This window comes from Eleutherodactylus coqui, chromosome 1 (assembly GCF_035609145.1).
Source record: "Eleutherodactylus coqui strain aEleCoq1 chromosome 1, aEleCoq1.hap1, whole genome shotgun sequence".
Taxonomy (NCBI): Eukaryota; Metazoa; Chordata; class Amphibia; order Anura; family Eleutherodactylidae; genus Eleutherodactylus; species Eleutherodactylus coqui.
The window spans coordinates 255,006,292-255,024,067 of NC_089837.1; the positions used below are offsets into that span (position 1 = coordinate 255,006,292).

At 40.2% G+C, this 17,776-nt stretch overlaps 1 protein-coding gene across 1 annotated transcript in view; it reads left to right on the forward strand.

Moving 5' to 3' along the window:
- The window catches only part of MCHR2 (melanin concentrating hormone receptor 2), a 189,230-nt gene that overhangs the window by 118,295 nt on the left and 53,159 nt on the right, over positions 1–17,776 (forward strand). Inside the window, exons 3-4 of the mRNA XM_066591414.1 lie at positions 14,644–14,838; positions 17,426–17,545. Coding sequence (XP_066447511.1) covers positions 14,644–14,838; positions 17,426–17,545 — 315 coding nt within the window. The remainder of the gene's footprint in view (positions 1–14,643; positions 14,839–17,425; positions 17,546–17,776) is intronic.

Consider the following 17,776-nt stretch of genomic DNA (forward strand, 5'->3'; position numbering starts at 1 on the left):
ATGCATGCTGCCCCTGCCCTTCCCTATCCATTTCTGTGGTGTTTCCATGACTTTCTGATGTTTTCTAATGTTTGACAAGTCATGACCTATGCGGAGCATCGGTCCCATGCAAAAATGCTCGACTCACCCATTGACTGTAATGGGGTTCATTACTCGAAACGAGCTCTCGAGCATTACGAAAAGTTTGACTCGAGCAATGAGCACCCGAGCATTTTGGTGCTTGCTCATCTCTAGTGGTTAGTAAATATATCAGTTATGCAATTTTATCTTTTTTTTTTGCTGTCATTGTCATAATTCTTTTTTGCTAATTTTAATAATGTGAATTAATAATTGTATTCCACTATTCCTTGTTAGTAAAGATTAGTAATAGAACACGGAAGTCATTATTTCTATGATCCAACATCTTGTATTTGACTTTTAGCTAATGATGCAACATTTCAAAGAAAATATCAATTTTTTGCTAATGTGAATTAAATTTTATAGAAAGCAAGATCATTTATTTAGAATCGGTGAATGACTGCCTGTTTACACTTTGTCACTTGATTTTTATGCCTCCATGATCTGAATGGCAAGCGATAAGTAAATAAATCATCTAAGGCAGAAATTAAAGTTACGACTGGGTACTGAAAGCAAAGTTTGATGTCATGGTTGCTAGTTAAGCAGATTTTCTGTCATTTTGCCCTGCAGAAGTACTGTTCCCTATCCAAACAAAGAGTTAACTAAGAAATTACAATTCCAGCATACGGAAAATGCGAGTACATTCAGAAACATTTAGAAAGGGCTTTACACAAGAATTCTACCATAGAAAAGCTGGAAACTAGCTCAATGTTTTTAACTTTTTGACACCAGCCCTGCCACTTTCATGAAAAGTGGGTGGGGATTTTTGGAAGGGTGTGGTTATCAGAGGTCAACAGATTTATGTGTAGTTTATGACAGAAAATTGCACAAATTATATCAGAAATCTGCTCAGTAGTTGTATAAAATATGTGTCAAAGTTCATACAAGCCATAAGTCATTGCAAAGCATATTGATTAATATTGATTATTTTCTTTATTAAACCCCCATTTTTTAAATAAGCAATCATGTACCTTATTTTATGAGCTAATTAAATAATTTTTTTGCAATTGCACAGGAATATGCAAACATAGTCTTTATGATTATAACAAGAACAATTATCAAGTAATTAATTCAGTCATTCACCAGTATTTCCCATCTATTCAAAACAGTCCTATTCACTGACCTTTGATGTTATCCTCTCGAGTTTCTGTACCTTCCATAAGTGCCCTTCTACTAGATCAAAGCCATTAGCAATACATGTACAACATTCATCACTGAGAAAGCGCACCCTCCTCCAAGTGGCCTGTTCCGAAAAGCTACCCCATGCATATGTGTTACTTCTAAAGAGATTTCAGAAGTTTCATTGATAGCTTTATCGAAATGTACTTTTTTCATAACATGAATGGCCCATTGTGTCCAAGTACCAATAGCTGCCATTAATCCATCTACATAAGTTCATTCACTTAATTCAGATTGGTAAATAATTGAATTGGTAAACAGCCCCTGAACTTTTTTGGGTGCACTCCTTCATTCATATGTGTCCTGTACAAAAAATGTATTTAAAATGACACAATTGAAAAAAACATGACAAACCCTATTTTTTTTCCTTCTGCTGTGCTTAGATTCATTCAAAAACTTTGAGGTCAAAATAGGCAGTACAACCCTACATGAATTCATTAAGAGGTCTAGTTTTCAAAATGTGGTCTTTTGTGGGGGTTCTTTATAATTTTTGCAGTTTAAAGGCTCTACAAGTGTGCAATGGAGCACCTTCAAGCTAAATTTCTGTACTAAAAGCTACTGGCTGCTCCTTTAGTTTTAGGCCCCGTTGCGCATACAGACATAAGATTAGGGTTACAACACAGGACAAACAGGGGTATCCATTTTAGGCCTTAGTCACATGGGCATTTTTTACTGCGATTTACGTATCGCATGACGGATGCGCATCTGCAAATCGCGTGACCGAGGCCGAAAAATCGCCCGAAAATACTGCTCCTAACCGCGTTTAAATAGAAACGGGCCAGAGCTGTCCAGCGCATTGAATTCAATGGAGCCAGCAATACAGCCGGCTCCATTGAAAGCAATGCACTGCGGGCGATCGCGGGATGAATTGTCGAGAAGGGCTTAAATATATAAGCCCTTCCCTGCAATTCATCCAGAAATGTGTAAAAATAAAAAAAATATATATACTGACCTGGTCCCGGTGAATTCATGAATGGGTGTGAGTGAGAGCTGCCTCTGCTCATTCAGCAGGGAGGACTGCCGGCCGCGGCTGAACTCCGTCTGCCGGGACCAGGTGAGTTTTTGTTTTTTTTTACTTTTACACATTTCTGGATGAATTGCAGGGAAGGGCTTGTATATTTAAGCCCTTCCCGACAATTCATCCCGCGATCGCCGGCAGCCCATTGCTTTCAATGGAGCCGGCTGTATTGCATTCAATGGGAAACATCGTTCTTCTCTGCCACAGCTGTTACAGCTGTGGCAGAGAAAAATGATTTGTCTACTATATGTTCTTAATGGGGTCAGTGCTGCTGCCGCCGGCCCCATTGAGCGCATATAGAGAAGAGAACAAGAATCGCAGATCGCAGATAGGTGCGATCTGCGATTTCTGTTCTATAATTTATCGGACGAGCGCATAAAAAGCGCTCATGTGTCCGATACCATTGCAAAGCAATGGTTTTATAAAATCGCCGGACGGATGCACATGCGCAAATCACGCGAAAAAACACCCGTCTGACTGAGCCCTAAGGCCTTAGTCACACGGGCGTTTTTTCACGCGATTTGCGCATCGCATGACGGATGCGCATGCGCAACTCGCGTGACCGGCGCCGAAAAATCGGCCCAAAAATCGCCCGAAAATCTGCTCCTAGCCGCGTTTCATTAGAAACGGGCCGGAGCTGTCCAGCGCATTGCATTCAATGGAGACGGCAATACAGCGGCTCCATTGAATGCAAGCGCTGCGGGCGAGTGTGGGGGTTAATTGTCGGGAAGGGGTTAAATATATAACCCCTTTCCTGCAATGCATCCTGAAAAGTGAAAAAATAAAAAAAATGTATGTACTTACCTGCTTCCGGCAGCTGGAGATCCCGGCGGCCGGCCTGCAGTGGGTGTGAAGGGGGTGTGACTCAGGCTTGCCCCTGATTGGCTCAGCACTGAGCCAATCAGAAGCAAGTCTCAGTCACACCCATTCATGAATTCATGAATGAGTGTGACTGAGATCAGCCTCTGATTGGCTCAGGCTGAGCCAATCAGGGGCAAGCCTGAGTCACACCCCCTTCACACCCACTGCAGGCCGGCCGCCGGGATCTCCAGCTGCCGGGAGCAGGTAAGTACATACATTTTTTTTATTTTTTCACTTTTCAGGATGCATTGCAGGAAAGGGGTTATATATTTAACCCCTTCCCGACAATTAACCCCGCGCACGCCGGCAGCCCATTGCTTTCAATGGAGCGGCTGTATTGCCGCTCCATTGAATTCAATGGGCAAACATCGTTCTTCTCTGCCACAGCTGTTCCAGCTGTGGCAGAGAAGAATGATTTATCTTCTATATGTTCTCATTGGGGTCGGCGCTGCTGCCGCCGGCCCCATTGAGCGCATATACAGAAGAGAACAGGAATCGCAGATCGCAGATAGGTGCGATCTGCGATTTCTGTTCTCTAATTTATCGGACGAGCGCATAAAAAGCGCTCATGTGTCCGATACCATTGCAAAGCAATGGTTTTAAAAAATCGCCGGACGCATGCGCATGCGCAAATCGCGGCAATAAACGCCCGTGTGACTAAGCCCTAAGGGTGCAAAACCTCATTTTCATATGCACTATAGAAAAAAAACTGTCTTTAAAATTACATATTTGTAGATATAAGAAATTAAATTTTTTTTTCCTCTAAATTGCATTAACTCCTGGAAAAAAAACTTTTGGGTAAAATTACCCATCACACCCCTCAGTAAATACATTAAAGTGTATTTTTAAAATGCGGTCATTCTGACACCTATGAACTTTTGCAGTCTTGGCTTGGTGTAGGAGATCAAAGTGTTCCTCTAAATTTTAATAATTAATGTTAAATTTGTACGTCACCTAAATGGTTAAAAAAATAAGTTTTTCAAACGTGCTTTCAGTATAAAGTAAATAGATGTAAATATATATCTCATCAAAAATGTGTACAGTATATTTGCGCATATTTGAAATATTGCAGTTGAAAATGTGAAAAAATGACAATTTTTTCAAAATTTTCACAATTTTGGTTCTTTTAATAAATATACACAAATTCCATCCTAACTGAAACACAATATGTGGTGAAAGAACAATGTCAGAATTACTTGAATATGCAAAACCTTTACGTATTTATTCTGTTAAAGTGAAACATGTCGGATTTCCAAATTTTGGCCTGGTCATTACAGCACAAGACGCTTGGTCACTAAGGCCGCCTGCACACGGGCGGGAATCCCACGGCGGTATTTCCCGCGGGATTTCCGCCACTGAAAGTTTGCATAGGAGTGCATTACAATACGCACTCCTATGCAGATGGCCGCGGTTTGGCCGCGCGAAACCTCGCGCGGCAAAGAAACCGCGCATGTCCTATTTTTGTGTGGGGCTCGCACTCACCCGGCCGCCGGCTCCGGTCTGCGCATGCGCCGGCTGCGCGGCAGCCGGCACATGAAAGAGTCGGGGCCGCTAGGCGCGGGTGAGTACGCGCTCGTCCCTGCAGGCTCTCGGGTCGGGTCCCGCGGCGAGAATTCTCGCTGCCGGATCCGACCCGCTCGTCTGCAGGCGGCCTAAGAGTTTCAATTAAAACAAAACTGGTACGTATGTGTTGACACACTTAAAAAAGCAGCATGATTCTTTTTTTAATTTAGCCCAAAAGGTACTCATGTTTGGACATGAAAGATCCAATATGCCTCTCTGTTGTGTAATATAGACCTCATCACTTCACCTGGTTTAGGTTTCTTAACCTATTCAATACCCAACATTTCAGTCACTGTATGGATCCACTATGTTTTACAACAAAATTTCAGGAAACGTTAGAAACATTACTGTTATTAGGATTAGAAATATCTTGTATATGGTCCAATATCCTGATTTTCAATGTCCTAGATATGCAGCCAATGAAAGCTGAGTTACAAGTCTGACATCATACAAATTAAAGATTGCGTAGTTACAGTTACAGTTACAGTTACAGTTTATATAATCTTTAACTGAAAATATATTATTCCCCCTATGTCTAAATAAAAGAAATATTTTACACCAAAGTAGAAGGGGGTTCTTTATTGTAAGTGTAGTGAGACCGTGGAACTTTCTGCCTAAGGATGTGGTGATGGTGAACTTGCTAAAAGAGTTTAAGAGTGACTTGGACACCATTCTTGAGTGCCACAATACTATATTATAGTCACTGACTACTTCAAAATGTCTATTAATCCAAGGATTTACTTTGCCTGCCAGATCTCGAGTCAGGAAGGAATTTTTTCCATAAAAGGAGGAATATTGGCTTCTACCTTGTAGAGTTTTTTAAATCTAATTGTAGATCAACGTTGCAGGATAACAGGCTGAAATGGATGGATATATATCTTTTATCAGCCTTACATATTATGTTCTTATGACATAACTATATGAAGGCTTGTTTTTGAATTTTTATAATGGGGGTATTTAATGTTCCATATAATGTTTTGAAAAATGTTTAAAGTTTTTATAAGAACAGTGGAATGATATAAAATGAAATTCTGCCTTTTTTCAGGGAGTTTTGGTTTATGTCATTCACCCTGTGGTAAAAAATAACATTTTAATTCTATTCTGCTGGCCAGATTAAGGCTTTTTTACACAAGATAATAATCATTTTGAATCGTATGATCCAGCGATTATTGTTCAGTGTACATGCATGCACTTCAAGAATGACGAATAATTCATTTGTTTGCTTACTGTTCATCATTCAAATGCATACGAACTGAACAATAATCAGCCAGTATACACAGGCAGTTGTGAATGATCCCAGGCACGCCTCACCTCCATTTACTAAGCGATGATCATTCCTATGTGAAAGTACAGGAATGATCATTGCTGGAATGACTGTCGGATGTCCTGCACCCAATAAGTTGTTAGCACAATATTCTCTAGTTGGTATGTTTTTAGGTGGCTTAATACAAAGAATTAATGCTCAGGTTCATTGATATACCATTTGAGGTATATTCAATTTCTGCTTGTATACCTTCCCTAATAGGTTGACTAGGCAGGTCTCTGACACCATAAATCCACCCACATTGGAAATGTGGTACTCTTTAAGTAATTTTTTGTTCTTAATTTGATTCTGTTTGCAATCCATACATCAGGCTTGTCAAGTACATAATTATCTCAATTTAGCATCACAGGCCAATAATATTTAAATTAGTAGAACTAAATATTTTGAATACAACATGTACTTATGCTGTGCATATCACACACGTTTTTCTTTCTTTACTAGACCGGTCTGTATTGAGGAAGGGCAAAACCATTACTTTTTTCCCTCCCTTTCTTTACATCATCTAGCTCCATCACTTGGAGTTTGGCTTTCTGTTCAAGCATATCTTTCACACTTCAGATCAGGTGCTCCAACAGTACACATCTCATATATATAACTCATATACAGGTCCTTCTTTCTCTAACACACACACAAAAAAATCACAAATTCCCTGACAATTTTTAAATCACTGTACATAAACATCCTTGCAATTCAACTTCCTTGTAACTATCTGTAGACACTTGCTGAGACACTTTAATTCACTTTATTTTTTTTATTTTTCTCCATCATGATCTGCTGTCCAGTGTTTCACATCCTTAAACCACCTATATAACGTACTTATTTCTCTGTCTGATTCATTGTGCATAGTTCTATGCAGCCGTAACACATTTTCTACAGCTCTCTGAAACTGACAGCCCCTCCATATAGAATTCACCTTATATCTAAAAAGAAGCAATAAACCAATACCTTTCTCTAATCAAGATTCTATGAAAACCTTCCTCCCCTTATAAACTGCAAATCCACACTATACCAACAGCAAAAACATTTATTCATTTATATTCAGAAACTAGAATTGGCCAAACTGCAGATAGTGCACAAAGCACATGTAAAAAAGTTTTTACTCACTGTGGTTTGACATGTCTGCCCACTATCGGTCACCCAGTGCTGCTGACAATCCTCAGACGCCAACACACGGCCGGTTTCTACTTACGTATTCCTTATATTCATCATGCGTTACTTATCCAAAACGCTCCTCAAACGATTTATCTAGTTATCTTTTGGGCATTACCATTTTCCATCCACCACTTCACTGCGAGTTTCCCTTAATTCACTGACTATGAACGTTCTTCAATTTGCCGTTATGTCACGGTCCGGTTCTCAGAGATATTTGGCTCTTTAGCAATCCATTTGGCCTACCCTAACTAAGTGAACAGCTCTCAAGCTGACACACTACCACAACAAATGTGTATACGTCTTTTATGTGGACATAATACAGTCACTACAGGAAATATGCAGTGGCAAAACATTTTTTTTTGATTAGCAAATAAAGGTAACCATATAGCCTCCTAGCTATCACCACACTACACACACAATTTTCACAATGTCTCATGCAAACAAATTAGTACTAATACAACTTACATCTGGCAAATTACTCCACCGACAATAAGCAGAACTCAGAGCACTCATTGGCTGCCACCTCCAGAATGTCTCTCCCTTGTTGAAAAAAGAACAAAAAACCTAGGAGGTGATGGTTTCACCCTCTCTTGAAGGACAAAGAGATCAAAGAAATAAACTTTCAAACTTTTTGTAAAACAGTATATAACATAGATTTAGTACTCATTAAACCGTGATCAACAATATTGGTCACACAGCAAACTTTTCCTACCTTTAAAACACCGACTTCCGCATCCGGCCTGCCGAGGAAAGGACATGCCTGGAGAACCTCCGGCCACCAGTCCTAGGACCCGAGGCATCTAGCCCACCCCAGTCTCCAGCAGCCCTCGGTAGGCCCTGCACCACTGTCTCCTGCTCACGGGGAGCAGATAGAGACGTTCTTAGGTGAAATCGGAGGAGCAATGTGGTCAGGGCATGGTGTGGCCTACTGAAGCCTCTGGATCTCCGAGTTCAATTACTGGGTGCCGGCGGCTGGAAGGAGCAAACCTTAGCTTTCCTCACCAGCAATCCAGAGCATGGACTAGTCCAGAGGCCTCCACAAAGATACAGTCACCCACTACCCCCCCCCCCCCCATTCTGAAGCTGGTTGAGAGACACTGCCAAGACAAGCAGCAGCTGACAAGAAGGTCCCTAGCCTGCAAACCACCCTCCCCCTGGCCACCTGGACAGCAGCTCTCAGGGGTTCCAAACCCCAACAGCCCACACCAAAGCACGCAGCATGCAGCACTTACCTCTCATCCAGTGGCTACATCCTGGTACCTGGAGAGCTGGAGAAAAACACATAGCTAATTAAGTATTAATATTTTCACTGCACTCCTGGGCGGGCAACAGCCTATAGCTTAGAACAAAAGTTTTAAATCCTAAACTACACTGACACCTAGAGAACATTTACTGGAAAGACACCCTGCATTGTGTCCCAGCTATAAAAAGCTCAAATCTCAAAAATTGCAAGGCTGAGATTACAAGCCAGATACTCTACCTTGTACCCTTGCCGCAGATCGCTAAAATGTGAAGCACAAATCAATCTACCTGCGACCTCTGAATCAGGCACTAACATGATAAGAAGGAGCTAAATGAACTCTATCTGCTTTACCAGCCTCAGATAAGTGACACAGTCAATGCAAGGCACCCCCGCTAGCCCCCTGAAACAACAGAATACCCCAAATCAGCAGAGTCAGTCTGGGGGAACCACCAAGCAGACTGACAAACGCCCCAGGTGCGACAAGCCAAACCTTACAGAAGCCAACAGCTAGCATCACCTTCACGCCCTGCATGCCAGGTCCATGCCACCGGTTTACCTCCACCCTTGAAGCCCAGACCCAGTGAGTATACACACAAACTGACATGATTAGAACAGGGGAAAGAAAAGAGACATGTAACAAGGCCTGTTTAACCTTACGGGGACTTTGATACCACAACTCTGTGCCTGGATAGAATGTGAAATATTTGCCAAGGCATGGGTGAGCGAGTAGTGTCGTCTTTGCCACACTCACTGGGGTGGATGCAGCTCCCCCCATGCTAGAAGGAAAAAAAAAACACAAGGAAACCAAACACTTTAGAATAGGATTGCTTGTAGAGTTAGATATTAGGATAGAATGCCGCACTGTACCAATGATTTATGTTGTCAAAGAAAAGTAACCAGGACTTATGTGCCGCCGCCCTGTGCCTGGGTAGATTGTTAAGGTTCTGCTAAGGCACGGGCAAGCAGAAAGTGATATTATTTTTTTATTATATTTGCCGGACGGAAGCAGCTTCCCCCATGTTAAGGAAAAAAGAGAAAAATCATAGGATCACTCATGGAGATAGATAATTATCTAGAATGTTTTATTGCATTGTTGATTTTGGTGGTCGACACAACAGCAGGAGGCCTTAACTAAAGAGACAAACCTGGAAACAGCCGAGGTGACCCTCCAAAACACCCCAACCCTCACCCGCCCACCCCACACCTTTACTCCCCCCAACACCTAAACCACAACATAATTTAAACAGAAGAAGGGCAATACACAAACAACTTATATAGCCAACAAACCCACAATATGCATATCATGTCGTGGAACATTAAAGGCCTAGACTCTCCCCACAAGAGGAATATGGTGCTACGTCACCTCAAAAAATTTTGATGTGACCTAGTTTTGCTACAAGAAACACGTGTTAGAGAAAGAATTCTACCGCCTGAAAAAATCATGGGTGGGCACAGTAGTCAGATCATCAGCTGTAAATGGAAAAGCAGGGGTCATTACCCTAATTAACAAATCCTTTCAGGGCACCCTGATTATGGACAACAATGATAAGGGCAGATAGTCCCACATGCACTTAGAGCATGAGGGAACCAAGTACAGCATATACAACATTTGCACCCCAAATAGAGAGAATAAACTCCTCTTCAAACAAATAGAACAACTACTCCACAATGACCCTGTGGACCAAAAAGTGGTCAGCAGGGACATGAACGCAGTAATGAACACGCTAGAGGATCAGTGGGAAACGTCAAAAATAGTATGCAACAGAGACAGAACTGCAAAACTTCTCACACAAACAACCGGCCTAAGTGACACATGGAGAAATCTACATCCTGAAGGCAGGAAATACTCATTTTACTCACATGCATGCCAATCATAGTCACGTATTGACTACATACTCTTATCGCAACATCCGGTACACAAAGTGCAGGAAGCAGAAATACTGGACATGGTAATCTCTGACCACTCACCAGTAATGATAAAGCTACAAAATGCATACCCAAAGGGCACTGATTTCATATGGAGATTTCCAGCCAACTTAACCAGAGATGAAAACTTCCTCGCAGCACTTGAAGTGTGGTGGCTAGATTACATGGACCATAACAGAGAACACTTGACAAACCCCACCCTATTCTGGGAAACAGCAAAAGCTGTCATACGGGGCAATCTAATGGGGTACATGTCCAACCTATGCAAAAAGATAAACATACACTATGATGAAGCAAGTATCAAAGTACACGAAACACACACAACATTCTCACAGACACAGATAACAGAAGAGAAATGGTGTCTCGCTAAAACTGACTATGAACTTTGGCTGGATAGGAAAGAAAAATTACACCAAAAATACCTGTAAGCCGAGCTATACAAACACAGCAACAAAGCAAGCCAGCTTTTAGTGAGATTAGCAAAAGGACAGCATCCCAAAGCACATATAGCATCCATGAGAGACAAAAACACCCGAGGGACGTAAGCACGATACTCCAAAGATATTTTGCAGTGCTATACAAGCCCCAGAAAAACAACACAGAATGTGGGAAAGAAGGTTTCGCTATCCACCCTAAGTCAAACGCAACTAGCATATTAAATGAACACATAACAGAGGAGGAGGTCAAACAGAGAATAACACAATTATTCAACAGTAAAGTACCAGGCCCAGATGGACATCCAGGGGAGTTTTACAAGTACCTCAAAAGCAGGATATCCCCCACACTAACAAATCTTTTCAACCAAATACTGCAAACTGGAAAGTAGTCTGATTAAGCCAACCTAGCACACAGAAAACAAATTCTAAAACCAAACAAAGACAGGAAATTTCAAGAATCTTACTGCTCAATATCACTCATCAACCAGGATATCAAACTATTGTCTAAAATCATGGCTGACAGACTTAGCAAATACATGACCTTGCTGGTAGGCCTGGCACAGGTGGAGTTTGTGAAAGGCTGCTCGACAGTCACAAACATCTTTAAAGTCCTGGCAACACTCCATGCCATACAATGAGTGAGCCTAAATCAGTTTCCCCAATCAATGAAGCACAGCCCAATCCTACTAGCATTGGATGCAGAAAAGGCATTTAATAATGTAAAATGGGACTTGTTGAACTTGGTGCTAAACAAAACAAACATTAAAAGAACCGTTAAAACCTACATTGACAGTATGTACTGCAACCCCAAAGCCAGAATAGGCACACCAGGATTTTTGTCAGCCCCATTTGAACTCCACAAAGGCACAAGAGAGGGCTGCCCGCTTTCTCCCCTACTATTTGACCTGGCACTAGAGCCACCACTATTAACAATGATAGCCAAATGCAGGGTCTTCTTGGGATATAAAATAAACCCCCTGAAAAGCGAAATACTAGAACTAGGTGTGCCCTGTCCTACTACACTGTGGATGTCACTTGATTGGCCGACCAACATAGCAAAACCCTTCATTACATATCTAGGAATCAAAATAGGGAAAACGCCAAGCTCATTTACACACTAAGCTACCCATTGCTATTTGACAAAATTAAGAAAGAACTTAAACAAAAGCTACACCTGCCGCTATCCCTATTAGGATGATGCCACCCCATAAAAATGATGAGCTTCTCAAAATTATTATACCCAATGCAGACAATCCCCTTACTGCTCAAGCACCAAAACGTGACCTGCGTAAATTCGGAATTCACAAAAGTTTTCTAGGTAGGCTGAAAACCTCACATCTCACTCAAAAAGCTAGTGCTGAACAAAGGGTAGGGAGGAATACACTTCCCAAATATAAGAAGTTACAACATAGCTTGCCTAACCTACCACATAGTAGATTGGATAAGGAAGACTGATGTGTACTCCTGCAGAGAAATTGAATACAACCTAGCTGCACCATGGAACTTAGTTGCTTGCCTGCATACAGCCTATGCAACCCTCCCAGCAGACATAAAGGAATCCCAGCAACTGAGAGACGCTATAACCACTTGGAGGGAGTTGAGAAAGGCCTATGACCTCCACTACTTCATATCTAAGAATATCCCCCTCATAGGCCACCCCAACTTTAGCAGGGGACAGGACAACAAGGTATACAAGACATGACATGTAAATGACCCAAACGTAGCCACCCACTTCATGCATAACGCAGAGCAAAGATGGCTCACCTAACTAGAATTACAACATAAGTTTCAAAATAATGCACTATGCCATATATGGCTTTAACATCCCAGCCATGGCAGCAAACCCCGATCGACTGGTAAAGTGCCCAAAATGTAGACTTCAGGCCACAGACTTTAAGTATGGCATATGGTCATGCATACATATGAAACTATCCTGGTTGACACAATAGCAGGAAGCCTTAACTAAAGAGACATACCTGGAAATAGCCCAAGTGAGCCTTCAAAACACTCCAAACCTCACTCGCCCATTCCACGCCTTTACATCCCCCCACACCCAAACCACAACATAATTTAAGCAGAAGAGGGTCAATACACTAACAACCTACATAGCCAACAAACCCACAATATGCATATCATGTCATGGAACATTAAAGGCCTAGGCTCTCCTCACAAGAGGAATATTGTGCTACGCCACCTTAAAACATTCTGATGTGACCTAGTTTTGCTATAAGAGATACATGTGTTAGAAAAAGAATTCTACCACCTGAAAAAATCATGGGTGAGCACAGTAGTTGGATCATAAGCTGTAAATGGAAAAGCAGGGGTCATTATCGTAATTAACAAACCCTGATTATGGACAACAACGATAAGGGCAGATGGTCCCACGTGCTCTTAGATCCAAATACATCCAAACCAAATGGAAGATAAAAATAGGTGTAAACAGGCTCTCCCTACTCTTCCATGCCGAACTGCAACAGATGACAGACATGACCAAATGACAATCCATCCCATCCTTTGTGCATGTGTCCCACCAAGCATACAATCCTAAAACACTGTCTCTCACAGATGCTCCCCAAGGTAGCAGAAGGGGTGGCCCAACTCACTCACAGAATGACCATGGAAGTGAAAATATCTGCAATAATAACCCCCTTTAGATATACAGAATGGTACCTAATGGAAAAGCTGAATGGGGCAGGCTAGCGGTCAACTGACAGCAAGTAAGGGGCAGAGAACCTCAACCATAAGGAAAAATGGCTCCTGATCAGTCTTTTTTAGTAAACATATCCACTTCACCTACCCTCTCCCTAACCCTCCCATATCGATACCCCTCCCCTCCACCCTCCCACTAGACCCCCTGGAGGGGCCCAAGGGCATTATGAGTCAAGACTGTCCTGAAACTTTTTCATGATAGAAAGGACTAGAAGATATTGCTCCAGACACCAAATAAAAATGAATGTACAAATCAAGTAAAGAAACAAAAGCCGATGGTAGTAAAATACTGTACGATTCATCATCTGCAGGTGTTTGTTCAAGAAAGATGTCATTTTCCGTGTGAATGATCCTGCATGATGATTATGTAAATTGATGCTTCTCGTTATTACTATGCAAATGTTCTTGTAATCCATTGAATGGTTTACAAATAAAAAATGTAAAATAAAAAAAGCAATATACACAATTATTTTACCAAGCACCTCCATCTTTAACATAGCAGTATGCAGTTCTAAGCTCTGCTTACGACCTGAAGGTTGCGAGTTCAATCTCTGAACGCTTCAGGTAGCTGGCTCAAGGTGAATTCAGCCTTCCATCCTTCCGAGGTCGGTAAAATGAGTATCCAGCTTGCTGGGGGGTAATAAATAAATTACCTGAAAGACCTGGAGAACAAGTTGGCGCTATATAAATAACAAATCCTTTCCCCGTCGGTTCGTCAGGGTTCGCTCCACAAAAGTTGCTAAGGATATTTTTTCCTTTTACGTTTGTCAATGTGGTCCTTTTTGGACTGCTTTGTCTCAGTGTTACCCCTTTCCTAATTTATTCATGCAGGCCAGGTGGATAAGCCCTGCATTAATGTAACAGACTGCCTTTTTTACTATCTATATAGATATAGTCCAGTCAAAAAAGTTATGCATACAGAAGCTTCCTAACTACGAATTTTTGGTGCTTAGAATAGCAGTGCTATTTTCTAATAAGTTTCAAAGACATATTGAATATATGTGTCTGGTTTGTAAAAGCATCAGAAAAAAATACAACTATTGCTATGAATTCAATGAAATAGTACATTTTTTAGCATTGTATTTTTTAATGATGTAATTATTTTATATTACAGATATATGGCTCTTGTGCAGCCTTTTCGTCTTACAAGCTTGAGAACAATATCAAAGACAATCCGTGTTAACATACTTCTGTGGGCAACGTCTTTTGTAGTTGTGTTTCCTGTCTGGGTTTATTCCAAGGTTATACAATTTAAGGATGGGTTGGAAAGTTGTGCGTTTGATCTTACAACACCAAATGATGTCCTTTGGTAAGTATAAGAACATTAAATAAGTAATCATGTTGTCAATTAGATTACATTTTTTAAAAGCCCCTTTAAATGTTGAATGTTGTATTTGAAGTGTACTATTGCTTTCATGATTTTTCTCTAAGTCTTACTTATATGTAGATACATATTTTCTGAATATTACTTGTTTTTCAGACTAGTCCGATTAATAGATGAGCTAAATGACTTTTGCTTTTGTACTTTTTGTAATCCGTCTTTAAAAAAGTTTTAGTAAAAAATAGTGAAACAAAAGACTATTGGTTCCTTTTAGGTCTTACTTGGCCTAACCTTACATGCTATCCTGAAATTATAATAATGTGAATATTTCAAAAAGTCATCAAATAACAGTTGTAGTCCATTGGAGTGCAATGAGAAGAATTTAACTTAAAGTATTCCTCTGGATAGCAGCTGCAGCTTAACAATTAAAATAGCTAAAATTGAAAAGTCTCAGCAGAGTCCTGACGTTACAATGGTTGACCACTTTAAGCTAATAATAAAGACTGCTTTATAAATCTGTTTATTTGTAACTTACTTATATATTATTTCATCTTGTACTGTTCTAATCCTCTCTTTTATTGAAACTATGCCCCCATGCGGCCTATCCAGATTGCTTCTCTGTCTATAACATAGCTGCCCAAGAAGTGACATAGCTGGCCCTCATTAAGCAGGCATCTTGTTCACAATTGGGAAATCATAGGAAGAATAAATTGCCCCATTTGACATCATATACAGTATTATTCATCATAGTTACACATTTGATCTAATAATGTGTTGCAATTTTTTAGGTATAAAATTTTACATCTATAATGTTGTAGTGTGAAGAGTAAAACAGTAGTATTTAAAATACAGAATTTTCAAACTTGCATGCATGTGAGCTTACAATTGTTAGTGTGAGTGTAATACATACAGTAGGTAAAAGTGTAGTTTAATATTCTGAATATTGTGAGGTTGTTAAATGATTTTGTTGCTGATTAACCCTGTTTTCTACATCAAACAAAAGTCACCTGTTTTCTGAAAAAGCCTGCAGGGATTTGAGTTGTCTACATTTGACCTGCTTTGCTTGTGATACATGTATAGCTGGCGATATCACATGAGAGAAAAGTCAGCTGAACATAACTCTATCAGCTGGATTGACAGAAAATTTTATGTGCATGTGGGTCAACTCACTTCTGCCTAATGGCAGATGCCAAAGGAAATAGTGATTGGACATGATGAATTTCAATATTCTTGATCCGTTATTTCAGCAGGAGATAAGCCACTGCTAGTGGTGTCTGTCACTGGCTTATGGTGGCTTTAAATGGGACAATTATTATCTGAATAGTTGCTCCAAATAGTCGCTAAAGCTTTCACTGTTCTGATTTCTTCAAGAATTAGTATATAGAACGTAACTTTTATTAATGCTAAAAAATTAAAAAATATCCATTCTTACAAAAGAATACAGGACAACACAAACATTCAACACAGAGTACCACCAGGATCACGTAGATTATACAACCCTTTATTTGTCTGGTCAAAACATTTAAAGTATTGACAAATAAAGGCTTGTATAATCTGGTGTGATTCTGGTGGTAGTCTGTCTTGAATGTTTGTTTTGTTTTATATTCTTTTGGATGCCGAATATGTTTAAATTTTTTAGCATTAATAAAAGTTATGTTTTATATACTAATTCTCAAAGAAATCAGAATAGTGAAAGTGCATAGTCAATTACTGATTTTCTCGGTGAAAAAAATAGTCGCTAAAGTGTTCAAAGTTATGTAGTTTGTGTATTTTTGCACAGAGCATTGTTCACTTGTTTAATTTCACTATCGCTGAACCAGCTGTTGGAAATATTTACATGGTCCATCAACTATTAAGGGGGTGTGAGGTTATTAGTGGGCATGTATTTGAAATTTGACCCTTCTCCAATGCACACTCATTGGTTGCCAAGGTGACTGAATGCCACATGTGTGCATGCAGTCTTTAAGCAAACACCCATTGCTGTGAGAAGCTGCAGCAGTGAGTGTGACATTGCAGGACAATCCTACGAGGGACCATAGCAGTGAGTGTTCTTCCAAAGACCAGCACAGACTGTTCAGTCGAGGATCACTCACATGTCTATAAGTGTTAAGTGTAAGTGGCAGGGCAAAATGTTCAAAAAAAAGTCAGGACCCAATTAGAGTTTGTGGAAGGCGCACAACAAACGCATATCTCCCTGACCAGTTGTTGGCTAGCTGTTGAAAGGCAACAATTACCTATTTACAGCAGACAATAATTAATCAACCAGTGACTATTCTTAGAGGAGCTGAATTAAGTGACTAGTAAACAAATTCTCACTAGTCATCTGATTAGTGGCTGTGTTTACAAACAACTGTTACTTACACTCAATCTATCAATTGACTGTTCAATGGTGGTTAGCCACTGTATAGCCATTTTTAATCCTCAGTTCTATTGAAATAAACATGCATGCTCCATGTCCAACAGTTATATAATGTATATTGCCAGCTTTTCAGTATTGGTACAGTAATGGAGTTTTACTTTAATGCTTAATAGAAATTAATGCCATTTTGTATTGTTGTACTATTTTGTTTTCCAGGTATACTCTCTACTTGACAATCACAACATTTTTCTTTCCTTTACCACTAATAGTAGCCTGCTACATTTTAATTTTGTGTTACACATGGGAAATGTACCATCAAAACAAGACAGCAGGACGGTAAGTTTAAAACTTTTATCGAATTTACATTTTAATTTTCTTTTAATACAAAGACTGTACTGGTTACGGATAATATATGATAAATACTAGGGACTGATAATCTAGAAATTTTTCCTCAGACATGCAAACTTGCTACTTGTGCATCTTGCATATGTGAGCAAGAATTAAGACTTTCATACAAACATATGGACAAAACAGAATGGTCAGTTTTATATGGGATCTTTTGTTCTT